The 20,916-nt window shown below is 45.8% G+C and overlaps 1 protein-coding gene and 1 pseudogene across 1 annotated transcript in view; both read left to right on the top strand.

Moving 5' to 3' along the window:
* Positions 1-1,675: 1,675 nt before the first annotated feature.
* EHD4 (EH domain containing 4) overlaps positions 1,676-20,916 on the top strand; it is a 76,383-nt gene continuing 57,142 nt past the window's right edge. Inside the window, exons 1-2 of the mRNA XM_046009630.1 lie at positions 1,676-2,019; positions 20,106-20,282. Coding sequence (XP_045865586.1) covers positions 1,784-2,019; positions 20,106-20,282 — 413 coding nt within the window. The 5' untranslated portion in view covers positions 1,676-1,783. The remainder of the gene's footprint in view (positions 2,020-20,105; positions 20,283-20,916) is intronic.
* Positions 16,409-16,578, top strand: LOC123945252 (annotated as a pseudogene).

Here is a 20,916-nt window from a genome sequence, read left to right as displayed (position 1 = left end):
TCTTTGGTTTTGATTAGAAAAGCTTTTCCCTTCCAAAATTTCATAAATCTTCACAGGCACCTTCTTCTAGTACATCTATATGTTTCTTTTATTTTTACATTTTAACCTTTATTTTATTTTGAGATGAGGCAGATATCGAAGTTCATTTTCCTTCAGCTTTCTTTTCACTTCCCTAGTTGCATACAGCTTCCTCTAAATATTTGATCCACACAATTCCCAAGGAGTTTCCATTTTTACAAACAAGGAAACTGAGGCAGAGAAGAACCTCATTGCATTTAAGGCCATATAGCCATTAATTTAGTCGTCAGGATTCAGACACAGGTCTTTTTTTTTTTAAGATTTTATTTATTTATTTGACAGACAGAGATCACAAGTGGGCAGAGAGGCAGGCAGAGAGAGAGGAGGAAGCAGGCTCCCTGCTGAGCAGAGAGCCCGATGTGGGGCTCGATCCCAGGACCCGAGCCGAAGGCAGAGGCCTTAACCCACTGAGCCACCCAGGCGCCCCTGGACACAGGTCTTTTGATGCTGAGTTCTGTTCTCTCTTCACCATAGCCCTGGCACTGAAAGTATAGTCCATAGACAGCACTGGAAACACCTGAGAGCTTGTTAGAACTGCAGTCTGGGCTCCCAACCCACACCCTGGAATCAGAATCTGCATTTCTAACAAGTTAGAGAAGTACTGTTGTGTAGCATATTTCTCCAAATTTAGGGTATGTCAGAATCACCTTGTTGAGCTCCATCCCTCCTCAATATTTTAACTTAGTGGGTCTGGGGTAGATGGAGAAATCTGCATTTTAACAAGTATCCCAGGTTATTCTTAAGCAGGTGACTCCATGGATTACACCTGAGGAAGGCTCTAAAACAACTGAGAAATATTCTCAAACTGTTACCTAGAGCACCAAAAGTGATAGCTTATTATTTCTCCCAGTCTCAATTTAGACGTGTCCTTTTAACCAGAGAAGAAGAGGGCTAGACCGTAGCAATAACTCTTTTACATATCCCTATGTGATAATTAGGTTATAATAATGAGGATGGTTAAACCCTCAATTTTACATTTAATCAAATAAAGAAAAATAAGGGCAAAGGCCTTCGATCGATCCAGAATTTAGTGGAGGCAGTGTGAAGTAGGAGGAATATCTAACCAAGTAAATTGTAGTCTCCTTCCCCTTATTCAAATCTTGTCAGTGTGTCTGTGAGTCAAGGTCTCTTCACCAATAAAATGAAGGTAAATAACCCGCCAGCGGTAGAATGAACCTGCCCATCAACTTCTGCACTTTTGTCCCCAGTATTATAAGACTGGGAGGAGTAAACTTCCTGGGAGACTAAACAGCCTCCGGAGGCTCATTTTTGCCAGCTCAGATTTGCCCGGATGCCGACGCCACCTGGCCAGAGGTGGGGCTCCGGCGACCTAAGGGGGGGGCCCCTCCGCTGACCGGTCTGCGCCACCCGGCTGGGGGACACCCTCTCCCCCGCCCAGTGCCGCGGAGAGACTCCGTCATCAATAATTCATTAAGAACCTCCTCTCCATTGGCTGACGCCACCACCCCCGCGCTGGCAGCGACCCAATGAGGAAGGAGTTGAGTGAGTCTTCTGAATAGTGAACGAGCTGCCGGGACGTAACGACCAGCGATTGGCTGCGACGGTACGAGGCGGGGCCAGCTCGGGCGGCGGCGAGAGCGGCTGGGGCAGCTCAGTGCGAGCCGGGGAGGGTCGGACCCGGAGTCGGGTCGGAGCGCGGAGCGGGCACTGAGAGGGCGGGCGCGGGGCGCCGACCGGCCGCAGGATGTTCAGCTGGATGGGGCGGCAGGCGGGCGGGCGCGAGCGCGCGGGAGGCGCGGACGCGGTGCAGACGGTGACTGGCGGCCTGCGCTCGCTCTACCTGCGCAAGGTGCTGCCGCTGGAGGAGGCATACCGCTTCCACGAGTTCCACTCGCCAGCGCTGGAGGACGCCGACTTCGAGAACAAGCCCATGATCCTGCTGGTGGGCCAGTACAGCACGGGCAAGACCACCTTCATCAGGTAACCCGCCCCGTCCGCTCGTCGCCCTAGCCGGGTCCCCTGCTCCCACCACCTAGGTGGGGGCGGTCCTCCCCACATGTGCGGGTGCTGTCACCAGCCTCCCACCGCCCTCGGACGTCCTGCAGCGCCCGCTTCCCCGGTGCGGAATCCCCCCGGCTGCTGTTTACCCCTCCAGCATCGACGTGAGCTCAGGTTCCCCGTCCAAGCACGCTGCCTGGGAGCCCTCCGCCTCGCCCCGGGGTGCGGCCGCCCAGGAAGGGGCTGCCTCTCCCCCCCGCAGGCAGGGAGGTCCCCGGAACCCCTTCTCCGCGTACTCTGAGCCCTCCTTCCTTACTCTTGATAAAGGACTCCTCTGACTGGATTTGTCCTGTCACCCTGGCCTGGGGACCCGGGGAAGGGAGGGAGGAGAGCGAGGCTATAATAAGCATCTTCTTGATGAGCGAGTGGGGCCTAGGGCTAGAAATGGGGACGGAGGTGTGTGGTATCCGAATGGGCTATTGAGTCATAGTTGAAGAATTAAACCCCCAGCGCATAACTTTATCGAATGAATGAATGGCAACAGGGGAGTGTACTTCTCCAACATCCCCTTCCATTAAAGTCCTTGTGTGCCGTCCCCCACCACAGTGTTGGGGGGAGCGAGTGGAGAGGCCGCTTTTATTAGCTCCTGCACAGCCTCGCCTTTATCCGGCTGTAGGAAGTTAACTGTGTAGCAGCCCCAGCCTGCGCCCAGTGGAACTAAGGGGGAGTGTCATATTACTATTCGTTAGTTTCCATTTCTTAGGTGGGTCATTCCCTCCTCCCTTGACAACTGAAAATATTTGTCATGCTTGCTCTGTCTCCAAAAGCAAACAATTACTGTGCATGTGCTGAGGCTCAGATCATATGGCTTCCTCTGAAGTGATTTTTGTTGGGAAATCATTTACATTGAAACGAATTTCTTTTTGAAGAGACTGTGACTTCTAAAGCAGAAGTAAGACACTTTCAAGGCTTACTTTCTTTGCTTAGGAAATTCATCTTCCTGGGTTAAACCCTGGGTCAGTTAAAACAAAGTGACTAATCATTTAAGCTTTTGGTCTACAGTTTGGGAAATTGTAACAGTCTCTTCATTACTGATGTTCAACAGGTATCCAGAAAACTGCATCTATATTTGGATATATGCTGTTTCTATTAAACAGCAGTCTCTTTTTCTCCACTCCAGTGACCTAAATAGTTCCTACAAACAGAGTAGCTGTCACTACAGGAAATGTGTTCAATCCAGATGTACAGTACAGATCCATTATGAATGAATTCAGCAAAAGCAAATACACTATATTGAAATATAGTTCTAGATAGTAAAGTGAAAGTGAAGGAAGACTGAAGGAATTTGGTGTTTATTAATAAGGAGAAAATAGTATTAAATATTTCACCCCAGACACTCAAACCATAAAAATGTCACAGTTACCGGTACCTTGAAAGATGAAAGACAATACCTTTCAGGTCTCGGTAATATTAACCAGTTTTTAAGTATATGGGATACTGATTTATTGAGACCGAGTGTTCAAGAGTGGAAGGTGGGCCTTTTGAAACACACAGATAAAGGATGAGAAGCTGCCATTGTCATAATTATAATAATCGCAGACATGAGCAATGGTACACTCATGGCACCCTGGGCATTTCCTCCTCTCTGTGTCTGGCACAGGGCTTTATTGTGCCCTGTGTGATCAGGGAGCCCTGGTGCTGCTGTCCCCACTAGGAAGTGAAGTGGCCATCTCTCTGCTAACATAGCCTCACTCTTCTCTCTTTTTCATCATTTGTGGGGAGCTCTGTGGAATGGCTAAGCATACTTTTAAGAAAGATTTTGAGGTTTGGCTCCTGGGAACTTCATCCATATGGACCACTTCTCAGTAGGCACGGGAGCCATGTGCAACCTCAGGGGGAGGGAGGAGTCAGGCACCTTACCAAGATGTCACTTGCTTTTTGAGACCTTCTCTGGCCTAAGTGACTTTGTCCTTAGGCAGTGGGCACAAAGTGGACCTGTGAGATTAGAAGGAAATCACGGTGTGCAAGAAGCTTGGTGAGCTACCAGAGATCTGAGTTTGGTTTCAGAGCGGAGGTAGGAGCAGGAGATTTAAGTCCTAAGAGGAAAGCCCCAAACAAAAGGGCAGCTACCCTCTAGAGCCTGCCCTGGGAAGCCAGTGTAATTGGCCCAGGGTGCTGACCCTCCTGGATCCTGCCTGCATCCATGGCTGTCTTTTCTCTGAAGCTTATCAGTGCCGGAATTGTTTGTTTCTAGCCATTGAGCTCTAGAAGTTCATACTTGGCTATGGGGTGCACCTATTTACATAGTCAAAGATTCCCATCCACCTGACTTCCTGTATATCCCACGAGGTCACTGGTAACACAGAGCCCGCACTGACAGGAAGGAAACTTCTCTCATTCTAAAGCCAGTCAGCAAGGCCTTTGGTGTGCATCGCATACCTTTAATAAAACCATTCTTCCCTCCTTTGTCCCTTGACTGGGAAGAAGTAAGAGCCCCACTAAAACATGGTGAGTCAAAACTCACCATGTCAGGAATGAGGAAATTAAATGTGTGCCTTGTTCTAATTAAAAGGTCTTCTAGATGGGCTGGATGAAAAATCCGAGTGTCAAAAACTATACTTATTTTTTAGAAGTGTATGGAAGTATATGGAAGGAGAGTCTTGGTGGACCCTCCTCACATGGGTCACAAAACTGGCCCAGAAGGTGACTTCAGATGTGATGGAGGTATTTGTCAAAGTTTTCTTGGGATAGAAGCAGAACGGCTAATGTACCTACTGTCTGACAGTTTCATTTCTCAGAAGGCAGAGGATGCTATGAGAGAAACCATGGGTGCTCTACCTCTAACCGGTAAGTAAGATGGCCAAAAAAGGAGAAGAGATGGGTATGGGGTAAAGTGGCCATGTTGTCTTAGACTATGTAACAGCCAAGGAAGGGTAGATATTGGGCCCAGTCAGGCTTGTATCCAGAACCTGAGGAAAACAGATTTCAGAGCTCCCCCAGAAAATCCCTGGGCCCAGGTGCCGTGAAGGAAGACATATCCTTTGAGAGGAGGTGAGGCTCACTGAAAATCAATTCAAACCACACAGTTGGCATTTTTTTTTAAGATTTTATTTATTTATTTGACAGACAGAGATCACAAGTACGCAGAGAGGCAGGCAGAGAGATAGGAGGAAGCAGGCTCCCCGCTGAGCAGAGATCCTGATGCGGGGCTCCATCCCAGGACCCTGAGATCATGACCCGAGCTGAAGGCAGAGGCCTTAAGCCACTGAGCCACCTAGGTGCCCTGGCATATTTTGGTTTTTAAAAACTCTGCTTTCTCTCTTCCTCCTACACCCTGTCCTCTTCTCTGAGAAAAATTTATTCTAATGAGGACAAAAGAGGGAAGTCACTCAAGAAACTGTATAGGCTTTAAAAGGGTAGAGCCCAAAGCAATTAGACAAGAAAAAGAAATGGAATGCAAATTAGAAAGAAGTAAAACCATCTCTATTCACAAAGGGCATGATCATATATAGAGAAATCTTAAGGATTTAGGAAAATCCTAAAAACCTTTTAAAATAAACAAGTTCAGCAATATGTTAGGATACAAGATCAGTATACAATCTCAGTTTTATTTCTATGCACTAGCAATGAACAATCTGAAATTAAGAAAATAATTCCATTTATAATATCTGAAAGAATAAAATATTTAGAAATAAATTTAACAAAAGTAGTATAAAACTTATGCGCTGAAAACTATAAAACTTTGCTTCAAGAAATTTAAGAAACCCTAAAAACAGAACAGGAAAGACTTCCCATGTGTATGGATTGGAAGACAATATTTTTGGAAGGTCAGTACTGCTCAAAGTAATCTATGATTCCATGCAGGCCCTACCAAAATCCCAACTGCCTTTTTCACAGAAATTGGCAAGCTGCTCCTGAAATTCACTCTGAAATGTGAGGGATCCAGATTAGCCAAGACAGTCTTGAAAGACAACAAAATTGGAGTGCTCATACTTCTCATACTTTCTCATTTCAAAGCTTGCTGCAAAGCTACAGGAAACAAGATAGTGGAATAATGGCATAAGAATGGAGATAGAGACTTGCAAACAGAACTGAGAGCCCAGAAATAAACCCCTATGTCTGGTGAATTTGTTTTCCCAAGGGTTCCAAGATAATTCAATGGGGGGAATGAACATTCTTTTCAACAAATGATGGTGGACAACGAAATAGCCACATTGCAAAAGAAATAAAGGGGTGCCTGGGTGGCTTAGTTGGTTAAGCAGCTGCCTATGACTCAGGTCTTGATACCAGGGTCCTGGGATCAAGTCCCACATCAGGCTCCTTGCTCAGCAGGGAGCCTGCTTCTCCCTCTCCCTCTGCCCCGGGTTATGTGCGCTATATCTCTCTCTCTCCCTCTCTCTCCGTCAAATAAATAAAATCTTTTAAAAAAGGAAATAGTGACTGCTAATGGCTACAGGGTTTCTTTTGGGGTGATGACAATGTTCTGAAATTAGAGAGTAGTATTAGTTGCACAACTTTGTGAAGTTATGAAAAACCAGAGAAGTGTCTCTTACCCTTTAAAAGGGTAGATTTTATGGTATATTAATTTTATCTCAGTTAAAAATATAAAACAGTTCTGTCTTCCAACAGTTCAGCATCCTATGATTTCTTTAATTTCCATAATTGTGCAGTTAGTGCCAGTCAAGTAATTTTTACATCTCTATCCAATAATTTAAAATAAAAATGGTTGCCAGAAAGAAAGCAAACCAAAAACTGTGGAAATAAGCCAAAAGAACACATGGACAAAAGGAACTAAGGAATATACGTGAGGGGGAAAGGGAGTGCTGAGATAACCTGGTGACGCAGTCAGTTAAGCATCTCACTCCTGCTTTCTGCTCAGGCATTGATCTCAGGTTATGAGATCGAGCCCGGCGGCCTGGGCACTGAGCATGGAGTCTGTTTAAGACTCTTTCTTCCTGGGGCACCTGGGTGGCTCAGTAGGTTAAAGCCTCTGCCTTCGGCTCAGGTCATGATCCCAGGGTCCTGGGATGGAGCCCCACATCGGGCTCTCTGTTCAGCAGGGAACCTGCTTCCCCCTCTCTCTCTGCCTGCCGCTCTGCCTACTTGTGATCTGTCTATCAAATAAATAAGTAAAATCTTTAAAAAAAAAAAAAAGACTCTCTGTTCCTCTGTCCCTCCCCTCTGTGCGACTTTTCTTTCTCTCTCTCCCTCAAATAAATAAATAAATCTTAAAAAAAAAAAAAGGAAAGAAAGAAAAAGGAAAACAAGTAGCTACCACACAGTCCCTGTATTTTCCCCCATTATTCTTGTCAGTGTATAAACGTTTGTTTTTCCTAACACTCTAAGTTAGTAAAATTGAAGTCTAATATTTTCCTATAAAATGCTTGATAAAGTAATTGTATTTTAAAACTTTAAATATCAGTTAAATATAGTGTTAATAGGGGGAAAAGTTCAAGTTCCATGTGCAAGTGTGGAAACAAGGTTTATGGACAGTATGAAGTGTTAAGAAGCTTTTCGGACAAGAAAAGGCATTTTCCCGTATGATTAGAACAAGAAAAAGAATCAGGAAGTGATAGGCCCACTGCTTGGGACTCTTGCTGTAACCTTCAAAGAAAGCAGAACTACTCAGCTAGTATTGTCTTGTCTCCTTTTCTCTCAAAAGCAAATGATCGGGAGATGGGAAAGGGAGCCCAGCCAGGTGGGAGAGGGGATCCGAGCCTGGAGGGTGAGGAGTGCCCCAGGGGCGGCACAGGCATGGCCCTGTAAATACTGGGGGGTCAAGAGGTAGATGGCAGGACCAGATAGGAGGAACTTGTAGTTGTGCTTAAAGGGCTGTGTCTGGTGATTTTTAAGAAGTTATGAAGAATAGGAGGAGTATCAGAAAACTTGAAGCAAGCACATGTCCCAGTTTCCAGAAGAAAGGGGAAAGGGATGCTATTAAAGAACAAAGCTTGATTTCATTCTTTTGATAAGCTCCAGAGTCTGTTATTGAAGAGAAGTGAAGGCTCTCACTAGCAGGAGCCTGGTTTACCCATTAAAGAAAATCCCGTTAAGGAAACACTGTGGGTCCGGTTGGGTGGTTCTCACTGTCAGCCAGGCCCTGGAGCCCCTGAAAATGATAGTCTGCTCTGCCAAATACCTAGCCATTTGTAGATCTTTCCGAAATGTTTATTTAATTTCTAATTTATATTTAATTTCTACAGAAGAATGGACTATCTATAATACACAAGATCATACCTATATACCCAGTGTCCATTTATTCAAATAATATTGATTTCCAGGAAGGGTCTGGCTATCCCAGAACTTAGAGTTTCATGGGGAATGTGGATAAGAATCCACAGGCCATTAGGGTCTGGGTGACCCGAGCTGTGATGCTAGCAGCACGGGGTAGGATGGGAACATAGGAAAGGCCCTTCATTCAGCTTGGAGGTTGGGAAAGGCCTCCCCGATGACACAACCTAAAAGCTGAGCCCTGAGGAATGAGCCAGAATTAGCTGCCTGAACCAGACCAGGAAATGAGGGCAAGAAGTCAATGATGAGGCCCAGGTTTCTTGGATAACTGGGTGGGCGGTGGAGCTATCCACCAAAATGGGGACACACAGAGAGAAAGGGGGGCATACTTACGAGTTTAGATTTAAACCCACGTTTAAGTAGACACCCCGGTGTAGGGTCTACAAGGGGTTGGACATACGGGTTTGAAGTGAGAGGAAGACGAGCTTGTGGAGACACAGGGAAAAATCACTGGAGAGGTGGATGGCCATTCAGAGCCGTCATAGGGCTGTTTTGGTTGCGAGTAACAGAAACTCAAGTGAAGAAGGCTTAAGGAAAAACATACGTTTTCTCATGAAATTGATCAGACCCGGGTGTGCTGGCTTCAGGCCTGGCCTAGGACCCCAAGCAGCGCCATCTGGTCTCTGTCTCTCAGCCCTGCTGCCTTCCTCATGTTGGCTTCCCTCTCAGGCAGTTGCCCCTCACGGGGTGGGCAGGTGGCCATCTCCAATTCCAAACTCACCTTCTGACAGCTCAGCAACCCCAGTGGGGGGAAAAAAAAAAGCTTTTCCCAACAGTTTCTGCAGAAGTCTTACGTTTGAGTCTCATTGGTTAGACCTTGGCTGTATACCTATCCTGAACCAATTCCTTGAGCCAGAAGAATGAAATACCCATGTCTGCTGTGGGATGGTCGGGCCCCAAGCCATGTAGACTAAGACTGGGGCAACATGGCTCCTCAAGGTGCTGCTATCAAAAAAGGGAAAATATTTGCTGCATGTGTGAGCCATCGGGCAACCCCCACAAAAGCCAGGGAAAGAAAGGGCATGGTCAACAGGGCAAGATGCTTCTGGGAAAAGGGTTGAAATGGATCCAGTAGATTAGCCATCAGGAGTCAGGGTGACCTTGGGAAGAACCATGCCAGTAAGTGGCGGTGATGGAAGCCAGGTGGCAGTGGGCTGAGGAGTGAGTGGGAGGTGAAGCGTCAGATACAGAAAACTCTCAGTGACTGGGTACTGCAGGGGAGGAGCTGTGCCCTGGTGACAGGCATTCCAGCAAAAGCCATTGTAAGTTGATGGAAGGGGCCCATGGAAAGTGAGCAGCTGGTATCTCAGAAACCTAAGAAGAGACAGGCCAGGGTCAAGGGAGGGGGAGGGGGGGCTCGAGGGCAGGGGGTTATGGTGGGGGTTGCAGCAGTTAGGTAGGGAGACCTTGCAGGTTGGCCTCCTGTCCACCTACTATATCACCTGCCTGACAAAAGGCAGCAGTGTCCCCAGATAAGGAGAGATGCGAGGAGAACTGTGTTCAGGTTTGTTTGTTTTTAATTATAAAATTCTCTTCTTTAACTTGCATCTAGAAGCTTGCTTCTAAAAGACGTTCAGGATACTTTTCAAGACCTTAGAAAATTATGAACCAGAAAGTCATGGTCCCTGGATCTGGCTATGGGTCAGAATCACCGGGAGCCTGAGAACAAATTCCAGGGGCCTCCATCCCAGACCTCCTGAACTGGAATCTCTTTGGGAGAGGCTCCGAAATCTGGTTTGGGTTTGGTTTGGATTTGGTTTGGATTTGGTTTTTAGAAACCACCTCCCAAGTAATTCTTAGGTAGCCTCCCCCAGGAAATATTCGGAAACCATAGATAGACAAAGGTTCAGCTAATGGAATCATGATGGTTGAACTTTTTAACTCCTGAAGCGGGTTGGCCTCAACCCAGAAGAGGGAGGCTCCCTTTGGTGGCCTTTCCATGGCATGTGGTCCAGGCTCCATCTGCTCACATTCTTAGCGAATGACCTAGATGAAGACATAGAAGTCATGCTTACAAAACTGGGACTTATGCAAAAAATACAATTTAATAAACAGTCTTTTTCACTTAAAATGATATGATGAACTCTTTTTTGTGTTATGAAGTAATCCTCGGAAATAGCTCTCGTGACTGCATCCTAGTCTATCCTACAGCTTGGAACATTGTTTCTAATTTTATGCTGTTATCTGTAATATTGCAGTGGACATTCTTAACTGTGAATCGTTGTCTCATTTTTTTTGCTTTCTAAGAATATCTGCCCAAGTATGAATTACTGCATCAAAAGGTATAAATATTTGTCAAGTTTATGTATATTGCTGATTTTATATACACATATAGTACATACATGTTTATATAATATATATTTTATATAAAATAAAACATTATTTTATCCTGAATATGTATATGTACATATACCTTTTCAGAAAAGTTATCCCAAATCAGATTTCCACCACAGAATCTAATATGAGGATCATTATTTCACCAAACTGTCAGTGAAACTATGTATTACTATTTAAAAACAGATAAGTGTGACAGGAAAAAATTTTTATTTTTTTTTAATTTTATTTATTTATTTTGGGAGAGAGCACAAGCAGGGGGAGCAGCAGAGGCAGAGAGAGAAGCAGGGAGACTGATGGGGGACTTGATCCCAGGACCCTGGGATCATGACCCAGGCTGAAGGCAGACACTTGACTGACTGAGCCGCCCAGGTGCCCCCTTGCTTTTTTATTTTTTAGTACTATTGAATAATCCTACCTTTTCCCATTACCACATGAGGCTTCCTCATATGCTAATTTATTAAATATTGGGATCTTTTGGAACTTTCTCTCCTGTCATATTGCTCTGTTGGTAGATTCTTATGCCCACACCACACTGTTTTAAGGACTGTCAGTTTAAAACATTCTTTAATTAAACAGTGACGCAGTAACACTTCTGATCTCACTTCTCTTTATTTTGCAAATACTGTCAATCATCATTTCCTGTTATTCTTTCAGAGGAACTTTAAAATTGCTTCATTAGATCCTCCCCAGAAAATACCGTTGGGATCCATTTGTATCTTGGTATTTGCTCTTCCCAAGCAGGAACACAGCATGACTTTGACTCAGACCTTTTATGGATCTCAGAAAGGTGTTTGACGTACTTACATAGGTTCTATATTCACTATGTTGTTCTTAGGTATTTTATATTCCTTCGCTCTTATGAGTCCGATTTTTTTCCTTTGTATTTTCTGGATGGGTATTGCGAGTATATGAGATAACTACTGATTTTTATGCATTTTTGATTTGTATCCGTTCGTTTGATTCAGGTTACTCTGACAGCTCTTCAGTAGGTTCTCTGGGATTTTCTAGGTAGACAGCTGTATCAATTACATTCATAATTACTTGGTTTCTTCTTCTGTTTCCTATTTGATTGTATTGGGAAGCAAGCATCCACACCAAGCTTCTAACTGTGATGACAATTCTTCTGTTTTTTCACCTGAGGATATGCTGTTAGCTGCTGGTTTAATATTTTATAAACCAATCACATTAAGAAGTATCTTTCTGTTATGAATTTTAAAAGAATTTCATTTGAAAACACTAGAACAGATGCTGAGCTTCACTAAATGCCTTTTTACTTTTCCATTTAACCAGTGTTCCGTAGATGGTAATTCTGAGAGATTGTTAAGTAGATGTTCAAAAAGGGTCCTAGAGTTCAGGAACTTTGGGAAATGCTATGTTCTGGAGCCTTCTTCTGAAGCTTTCCAATGCTCCCAGCTCAACCTCAGTTCTTTTGTCCAGTTCATAAATTACAAGTCCTCACATAGAAGACACTTATTAGATCTTCAATGCATGAGGAAATGAATGACTGGAGAAATTAACAGGGCTGTAAACAACAGGGAAGCCTGTTGCCTTGGTTTCCAGTGAACTTCCTCTCTCTTTCCTCTCCTTCCTTTCCTTCTTTCTCTTTCTTCCAGCCTCCTTCCAGAATAGCATGGAAGGCAGAGTGGGGTGGCTCGTGGTACTGACCAGTTAGACAGCTGTGTGCCTTAAGCACATCTCGACCCTGCATGGTTGAAATGCCATTCATAACTGGAAAAATTGAGCTGTGGAAAGGCTTTATGCAGCAAATTCCAGTTTCTTGATCCCACAGGCTAATGTGGATTCCTTCACAGGCACATTAGTTTGAAAGATGATGTCACCTGAGCAAGAAGCTCTGGCTGTAATAGGTCCATGATTCAACCAAAGGAGAAACAAAAATGAAAATAAAAGTCAGGTTTCAGGGGCGCCTGGGTGGCTCAGTGGGTTAAAGCCTCTGCCTTCAGCTCGGGTCATGATCCCAGGGTTCTGGGATCGAGCCTCACATCGGGCCCCATGCTTGGCTGGGAGCCTGCTTCCCCCTCTCTCTCTGCCTGCCTCTCTGCCTACTCTTCATTTCTGTCTGTCAAATCAATAAATTAAAAAAAAAGAAACAAACAAAAAAAAGTCAGGTTTCATCCTTAAGGAAGACCTAGAGTCTTAAAATGGAAGTGAAGCTTGGCCTGACTTCGTTTTTCAGCAGCTTAAAGAGGATTAAAATTTTAAAGAAAGCGAGATATTTCTGATATTTATCTCAGCATTCTTTATGAGCCAGAAATGGGAAGCTATTTCAATGCCCAAGAGTAAGGAAGTGGCAAACTCAGTTGTTAGACATTTGTCTTAGAATAGTCTGCAGCCACTAAAAATTGGTTTTGAAGAATTTCTGATGGCATGAGGAAAAATTAATGGTGCAGAAAATCGAGAGGCAAAATTATTTAAACATTCTGACCCCAATTTTAGAAAGAAAAAATATATATTCACAAAAACTGTGATATATTGAGAGAAAGACCACATTATGTAATTTTTATTACAGTATATTGTTATAAGTGTTTTATTTTATTCGTTATTTTTGTTAAGCTCTTACTGTGCCTAATTTATAAATTAAACTATATCATGCATGTGTACATGTAGGAAAAAATCATTGTGTGTATAGCGTTCAGGCATCCACCGAGGGGCTTGGGAAATATCCTCCATGAATAAGAGACGACTACTATATTGCTAAAATGATTAATGCTTTTCCATTATTCAAAGCACAATTTGGAACTTAGACAGAATGCATGAATGAATAACCAGGGGAGAAAACATTTGCAGCTGGAATTTTGAAAGTCTGTCATTGAATACCGTACCCTGTTTTTAGTCATTCTTAAGACCATCTCTGAGAAGATGGTGTTTGAGTATTTTGAGGGACTTTTCATCATCCTGAAGATTTTCTTTTCCTCTTAACACAAACATTTTTTACTATGGTGTTAAAAAAATTTTTTTCCTAGCCTAAGCTATGGAAGAAAAAAAGACACTGTCCACTTATACCTTTGCATGAAATCAGCTCCCTGAACCAAGGCTGGGCAAATGTCCCCAGAAGCCATTTGGGCAAGGCCACACCGTGGCCTTCAGCAGAAAGGGGCAAGGAGATGTTGGGGCCCCCATCCTCCTCACCAACCCCCTGCCCAGCTGCTTGGAATCCCAGATGTCTATCCTTTTTTTTTTTACATTGATGGCTTGGAGCAATCACCCCTGGAAGTGGCAGCCTTTTCTGAGAACACAGGAAAAAGAGAGCAAGGTGGAGCCAGGGACCAAAGCCCCGCCTAAAGCACAGAGTGCCAGTTCAGTGGGCTTGTCAGCTGTGACCTATGGTGATGCTCATCTATAGTCTTCCAGTGGCCTCCTGTTCCTTTGAATTCTTGTTACTGCAGATAACACCACAAAGTCCCTGGAACTTGAGCTCTGGGAAAGCCTTTGATACATCAACATTTAACACAGCTGATCAGCCTTGTGCCTGCAGGAGACCTGTTCTTGTATGTCATACCTTGGAATCCCCTCAGACTCTCCAAAGTGGCTGGTTTTGAACCTCATCCCTTTCTTCGCACTTTGTTCACGTCGGACACCCCAACATGCTGTTGTTCTTAGCTCCCTCACTGCCTCGGACACGTGCCTGCCCACCTGGCAGTGTGACATCAGTGTGCCTGAGTTTCCCCATCCCCCAGTGTAAAACTCTTCTGGGCAGTCAGCTTAGACTGTCATGTATTAACTCATGTATCCGACATGTCCTACTTAGGGTGCCAGCAGCTGGGGGCTGTGTGGGACCCCAACGCTATGGGGCTGAGCCTGGTGTAAAAGCAAACGCCTTGGGCCAAGAAGAGGAGCCCCGAGCTCTAAGTCTTGCGTGGCCGCTAACGAGTCTGACCAGCAAGTCACTGCCGTCTCTAATCCTCAGTCTCTTCACCTATCAAGACGAGGCATTGAGCCTAAGAGAGTTTGGGACTGGAGAGTTCTGAGCGTGTGGATTGCACCCTGCAGGAAGGATGACCTACCAGGAAAGAGGAGATCAGGCCCTCAAACAGCACCCATGCCAGGTGTTCCCAAGGAGTTCCGCAAGAGAGGGGGAAGTGGGGAGTGGCCAGAAAAAAAAGGTCGTGGAGGGCTCAAGGAAGGAGGACAGCTCGAAGGAGGTGATGCTTTGCCAAGTGACTCAAAGAGCAAGTAGGATGGATGGTAGAAATCATGAGACTCGATTCCTGGCCAGACAGAGGGAATGACGTAAGGGGAGTTGGGGCAGGAATTTCAGACCTGGAAGAGACGAATCAAGGAGGGAAAAAACCCTACCATAGGTGAGGAGCAAGAACCCAGAGTGCAAGGCAGAGGGGATGGCCCGTGGGGAAGGGAAATCACCTGGGGAGGACTGGGTTGTTGGTGAAGGGTGTCTGATGGAAGTGGTATGTAGAAAAACAATCTCACCTTGCAGGACAGATGGGGGAGAGGGAGGCTGGGAGGCAGCTGAGCAGGACAGAGTGACCAGAGCCTACATGAGGTGTAGAAAAGTGAGGGAGGGAGGCCAAAGCCAGATGGCCACCTGGAGGAGGGCATGGAGAAAGCCGGTCAGCCACTGGACACTGGTTCACCCTTGCCATGTTCCAGATGCCGTGTTAGATGCTAGGGCACGGTAGTGAGCCAGACAGAGGGCCTCCCTCTCAAGGTGCTCCTGATAACCTGGCACAGTGACATGCCCACAAGAACATGGCAGAATGTTAGCTCCTGATAAGTGCTCTGATTAGGCTATGAGGAGGAGGGATGGGGAACCAGACCTGAGAGGCTCCTGTGTCAGGAGGCTCCCCAAGGAAGTGCCATATGACATATAGAGATCGGGGCGGGGGGGGGCCTTCCAAGCAATCCTGAGGTGGGAATGGCCTCGGCATATTGACAAGGTAGTGCAAAGGCCAGTGTGATCAGACACTCAGACGCTCATTATTTCAACAAGTATTTCTCATTGTGGGAAGTATTAGTGAACAGAAGAGACTAAAAGCCCTGCTTTCCTTTAGCATATACTCTACCAGGTGGAGGCAGGGAATAAGTCATAAATATAAGTGAATTTTATATTGCAGTAGAGCCATGGGAAAGAAAACAATTTTCTTTCTTTTTTTTTTTTTTTTTGCTGTTACAGATAATGCTGCAATGGACATCATCACATAAAAATCTAGTGTGCCTAGGATTTTTGCTAAAATAGACTTCAAAAGGGAGAACTAACCCCATTTTAAAGGCTTTTAACATAAAATATCAAATTGCTTGTCAGTGAGGTTATAGCAACTGATTATTCCACTAATACACATAAGGGTGCTGATTTTACTACCCCCTTGCCACAGTTGGGTACTATGATCTCTTTAAAGCATTAATACATTGTGTCTTTGATTGGCATTGCTTTGATAATGAAATCGAACACTGAATTTTGGCTTCTTATCTGTGGGAGAAAAGTATCACTAAGCAGAGTAACAAGGTAAAGAAGCTATACAGAGCCCTTCCTACTTCTACTTCTCTTCTGTGTCTGGGGCCCAAAGATGGAATGGTTTCTTAAAGTCACCTTTTGGGGGCATCTTTCACTTCAAACTGATTCACAGTAGCAGCATACTTTAGCAAATATTTGTCAAATATAAACTGAAATATATTTAAGTATACTTTAAAAATAATTTATTAAAGTTCCGTCTGGCATGGTTGCTGCTTGGGAAGTTCTAGCTTCTGTTAGATTATGAACTTGAAAATAAGCTTTGCGCAGTGGCAGTATCGTAGCCAATGAGGTTTATCCGAGGCGCGATTATTGCTAATTGAAAATAAGAAACACCTGCTCTTCTTTAAACGATTTCGTACTTTAGGTTTTTCCTTGAAACCCCTATTATTCCAAAATTAGTAGGGTTTATTGTGCTTTTATATAAACCTATATATTTCTATGAGCATCCAAAGCCATTCGGCCTCTCCTTGGCCACGATGGCCTGACTTACACACTTTTACATGTAAGTTACTTCCCTGCCGGGGACTCACCGTTGAACCCTGGCATCCACACACCCCTCCACCCCTTCCTAAGCCCCATCCTCACCTCCCAAGGCCTGGAGCTGAGGAACCCTCTTCCAGGCCTGGGGAAGTGCTGAGAAGCAGCAAGACTGCAGAGAGCCACCCAAGATGGGACCCATCGGTGGGTTTTCCCCCAAAGGGCAGAGCTACAATTCTTATCTGATTTGTCTATTTTGTTGATGTGTGTGTGTGAACATCGTAGGTTGTCTTGCAAGCCAGCCATTGCTGTTAACATTGATTCCATGGGAGAATGCCTGTCAAGTTTAAGCAGACACTTGGACCTGAGCCTTTTGTGAGAACTGTGTGTGCTCCAGGGAGCCTGGTGACTTTGACTGCTGTTCTTCCAAGCCCAGCCCCCACCCACCCACCTGCTCCTTGGTGGTCCCCCTTACTCTGTCCCACAGATCTCCAGGCATAGCATCATCCAGGCCATGGGGTGTGGAAATCAAAGTGGACTTGGGAAGGGTGTGATCTGGACTTGAATTCTAGCTTCACTGATGACTGACTTCAGACTTGGGATCCCAGAGTAGCTGTAAACCCGAAACTCTACAGTCGTATGTGTATATGAAATCCACACACACTGCTTACACACTGCAAGTGCTGGAGTCTCCCAGAGCGTGAGATGCTGCTGCTGGCTTCACCAGTATTGCTAAGACCTGTGTGGAATTTTGTAAGAAGTTGTGAAGGGGAACATTTCTGCTCCTAAGGGTATTTAGTAGTGTGCTCGGTACCTGCAAAAGTTTTGAAATTTCAAAAAAAAATTTAATTTGAACATGCTTTGAAAAGTAGCTCCTTCTCTCCCCAGCTTTTCTCTAGGGAGAACAGAGGGAGCCAGCCACTTGCTGTTGGGGCAGCTCCAGGACCTTGCAGGAAGAGAGTGGGGGAGAGCTCTGCTCCCTGACTTTTGAGGAGAAGCAGGATTGTGGTATCTATGGCCCGCACACTGCATGAGGGTGCACCGAACTCCCCTTGTGCTCCTCATCTCCCAACAAACCACCAGCTCAAACCCAGGTTTAAAACATTGTCTGGGGGGTACCTGGGTAGCTCAGAGGGTTAAGCCTCTGCCTTCGGCTCAGGTCCTGATCCCAGGGTCCTGGGATCGAGCCCCGCATCAGGCTCCTTCCTCAGCGGGGAGCCTGCTTCTCCCTCTGCCCCTTCCTCCTGCTCATGCTCTCTCTCACTTTTTCTCTCTCTCTCTCATAAATAAATAAAATCTTTAAAAAACAAAAACAAACAAAGAAAAACATTGTCTGGAGACAGCCCAAGGCCTGGAGTCCAGCTGCCAGCACTCCATTTCCACTGAAACACACTTACTATGTGACCTTAGGCAAATTGCATAACCTTTCCGATGCCCAAGTTTTCCCACCTGTAAAATGGGAGTAATGTTAGTGCCCACTTCAGAGTGTTAATGGGGTTTGCATGAACAGTTGTGCGTGTGGAGGGCTTTGTACTCCAGGTAAATAACAAGCACTTGGTAAATGCTGGGTGCTATTCTCTGATCATTTTTTCACATTTCCTCAAAATTTAGAGGACATATGTAAATGTTAACTATTCTGGTGCTTCACAGCTTCACAGTAATGTAGAAACTTTGGATGATGTAAAAACTAGCAATGAGACCAATTAAATGCTCAGAATTTAGCCTACTGAGATGGCTAAACAATGTCACTTTTCTTTATATAGAAAACATAGGTTTTTCAGGAATGGCCTGATTTCTTATTCTTAGAAAGCTGGCAAAATTGTGTTGGGCAGTTGAGTGCAGTCCCTCTGTCCCAGGAAATAAAATCACAGGTTTGGGCCTAACTCTGGTCAGTTGGGACATTTTAGAAATAAACAAATCGCTGTTAGCTTCAAGAATGGGGAGTCAGCCAGGGGGAGGCGGGGAGCTGTGCACCTTCATGCCCTTGAGCTTCTCCCAGGGCCAATGGTCATGCCCTGGCAGGCTTGAGACATGGCTCCGCCCTAATCACCTCCAACAGGGATTCCTTTCTACGCTCCCAAGCCCTAGAACTTGCTCTGGGTCACTGTCAAGTGTTCTCTGAAGGTGTTGCCTTTCCACTTGTCACTTGGTAATGAAGGAAATGTATTTCAAAGTACTCCTTTCTTCATGTTCCCCTCGCTGCAAAGGAAGGAGGGAGGAGTCTTTGCCCTGCCCCTGCCCCATTCCATATGCACAAATACAGGGAAGTGTGTTTCTTCTTCATGGAAAGGAAATCTTGCTGGGGAGGGAGGGGCTCTGAGGGGCTTCAGCCGAATGAAGTGCTAGCGGAAGAAGGGTGATGGGGAGCACAGATGGCAGGGCTCCACCATTTTCCACAGGAAGCAGACTTTCCCCACTGTGCTACCTCTGGTCACCTTTCCTCACCCCAGCCATATCACTGAGCCAGTCCTTGGCCTGTATCCGGTCAACTGGTCTCCTCGGCCCCCTGAATAGGAACCCTCGGTGACATTTGCTGGGCCCACCTGCCCAGCTGGGTAGGTCAAACATCATACGGCACTGGGCAGGGCAGCATGTGTGGGGTAAAATCCAACCAGCTTGCTAAGCTGTGGGCCCTGGTGCAGGGCTGTGTCTGCCTGGAGGCAGGGGCATCATTGTGCAGTTGCACATAGGGCCGGTCATGGCCCTGGTGGTGTCTAATCTGAACTTCACGCCCCGCCCCCCTGCCACTTCTTCAACCCCCATCCCCCATAGCAGCCTCTGTTGCTGCTGAATTCTTTTGAGATGGGCTTCCATGACCTCGAGGAACCCAAGGGAGCTATAAAGTGCACAAGGGAGAATGACCCAGCCTCACTGATCACTAGTGACAAGGAGAGATGGTTTATTGTTTCATTCACTCATGGAGTGCCCTCTGGGCAGGCAGGGGGCTGGGTGCTGGGGCTTTGCATCTGGCTGTAGGCACGGGACTATCAACAAGGGCCCACAAACAGAAAAATGCAGTGCCCCTGGTAAGCACCATCATGACTGCAGGCATGGGGTGTCCAGGCCCCACAGAGGAGGTATTATGCCCAACACAATGGAGGAAGAGGGACACTTCCCAAAAGGAGGTGGGCCTGGGCAGGTTCTAGCAGGATGCTCAGGAGCTGGTTGGGTACACTTCCCTGGGGTGGTGTCTGTTGTGCCAGTGGAACCAGGAGCAGGAATTGTGCTGAGCAAAGGTACATTGTCAGAAGACTTAGGGCGTCTGCAAGGTGCCTGATCTGTTACTAGGGTTCAGTGGGGAGGGAGGTGGGGCTTAGGTCTGTAGATTGTAAGCTTTGAAAATTTGTCATTAGCCAAAGAATAAAATGCCAATCATTCTCCTTTCCCTGGTGGTTCGGTTTCTAGGCCTAGGAAGCTTTCTGGCCTCTTGCTTTGTGATAACTTCCTAAGTTTCTTTTCTGTTTCCCTCCTCCAGATACTTACTGGAGCAAGATTTCCCAGGCATGAGGATTGGTCCAGAGCCCACTACGGATTCCTTCATTGCTGTGATGTATGGGGAGACTGAGGGCAGCACCCCAGGGAACGCTTTAGTTGTGGACCCCAAAAAGCCATTTCGAAAGCTCAGTCGCTTCGGAAATGCATTCCTGAATCGGTAAGGACCAGCAACCCACTGTCTTTGGTCAGATTGTTTAAACCTTGTCTTTGAATTCTTGCCAGTTACATATAAAGCTTCAAAAACGGAATGGTGCATGTCTATTCTAGAAGAGAGAAGCTATAAAGAATATGCTTATTGTATTCAAATGAAAAGATTGTCATAGAGGTTGATCATTTATTACCTATTCTGGGTGGCTTCAGAGGGCAGAGCTAAAGCCCCGGACTGGGTGTTAAAAGGCCACACAGTACAAGGAATAAATTCTAATAATTTCAGCTGCACAGAAGTGGATCAAGTTGTCTCGTAAGGTAGTGAGCTGCCCATCACTGAGTGTTAAGTGGTGGCTGGATGGCCACTGCTCAGGCATGGTGTGCTGGGGATTCCTGCACTGAGAACTTAGCCCAGAGGACCCCTGGGGTTCACCTGACCCCCAGATCCAGCCTATTGATTGTTCCAGGACAGGTCACCTCACCTGCCTGCTACCCATTATGCTTCTCACTCCCATGCACTGAGCTGCTTCCTTATTCATTAAGGCCGGGCCGGGGAAATAGAGACAAAACAACACAAAAAGTTAAATTTGTGACTTGGTCATTGTATGACGAAGTGAGGTTGTGGGATAGCTAAGGTTCTGTTT

Source organism: Meles meles, chromosome 6 (genome assembly GCF_922984935.1).
Source record: "Meles meles chromosome 6, mMelMel3.1 paternal haplotype, whole genome shotgun sequence".
Taxonomy (NCBI): Eukaryota; Metazoa; Chordata; class Mammalia; order Carnivora; family Mustelidae; genus Meles; species Meles meles.
This window is presented reverse-complemented; position numbering and strand designations above follow the sequence as displayed.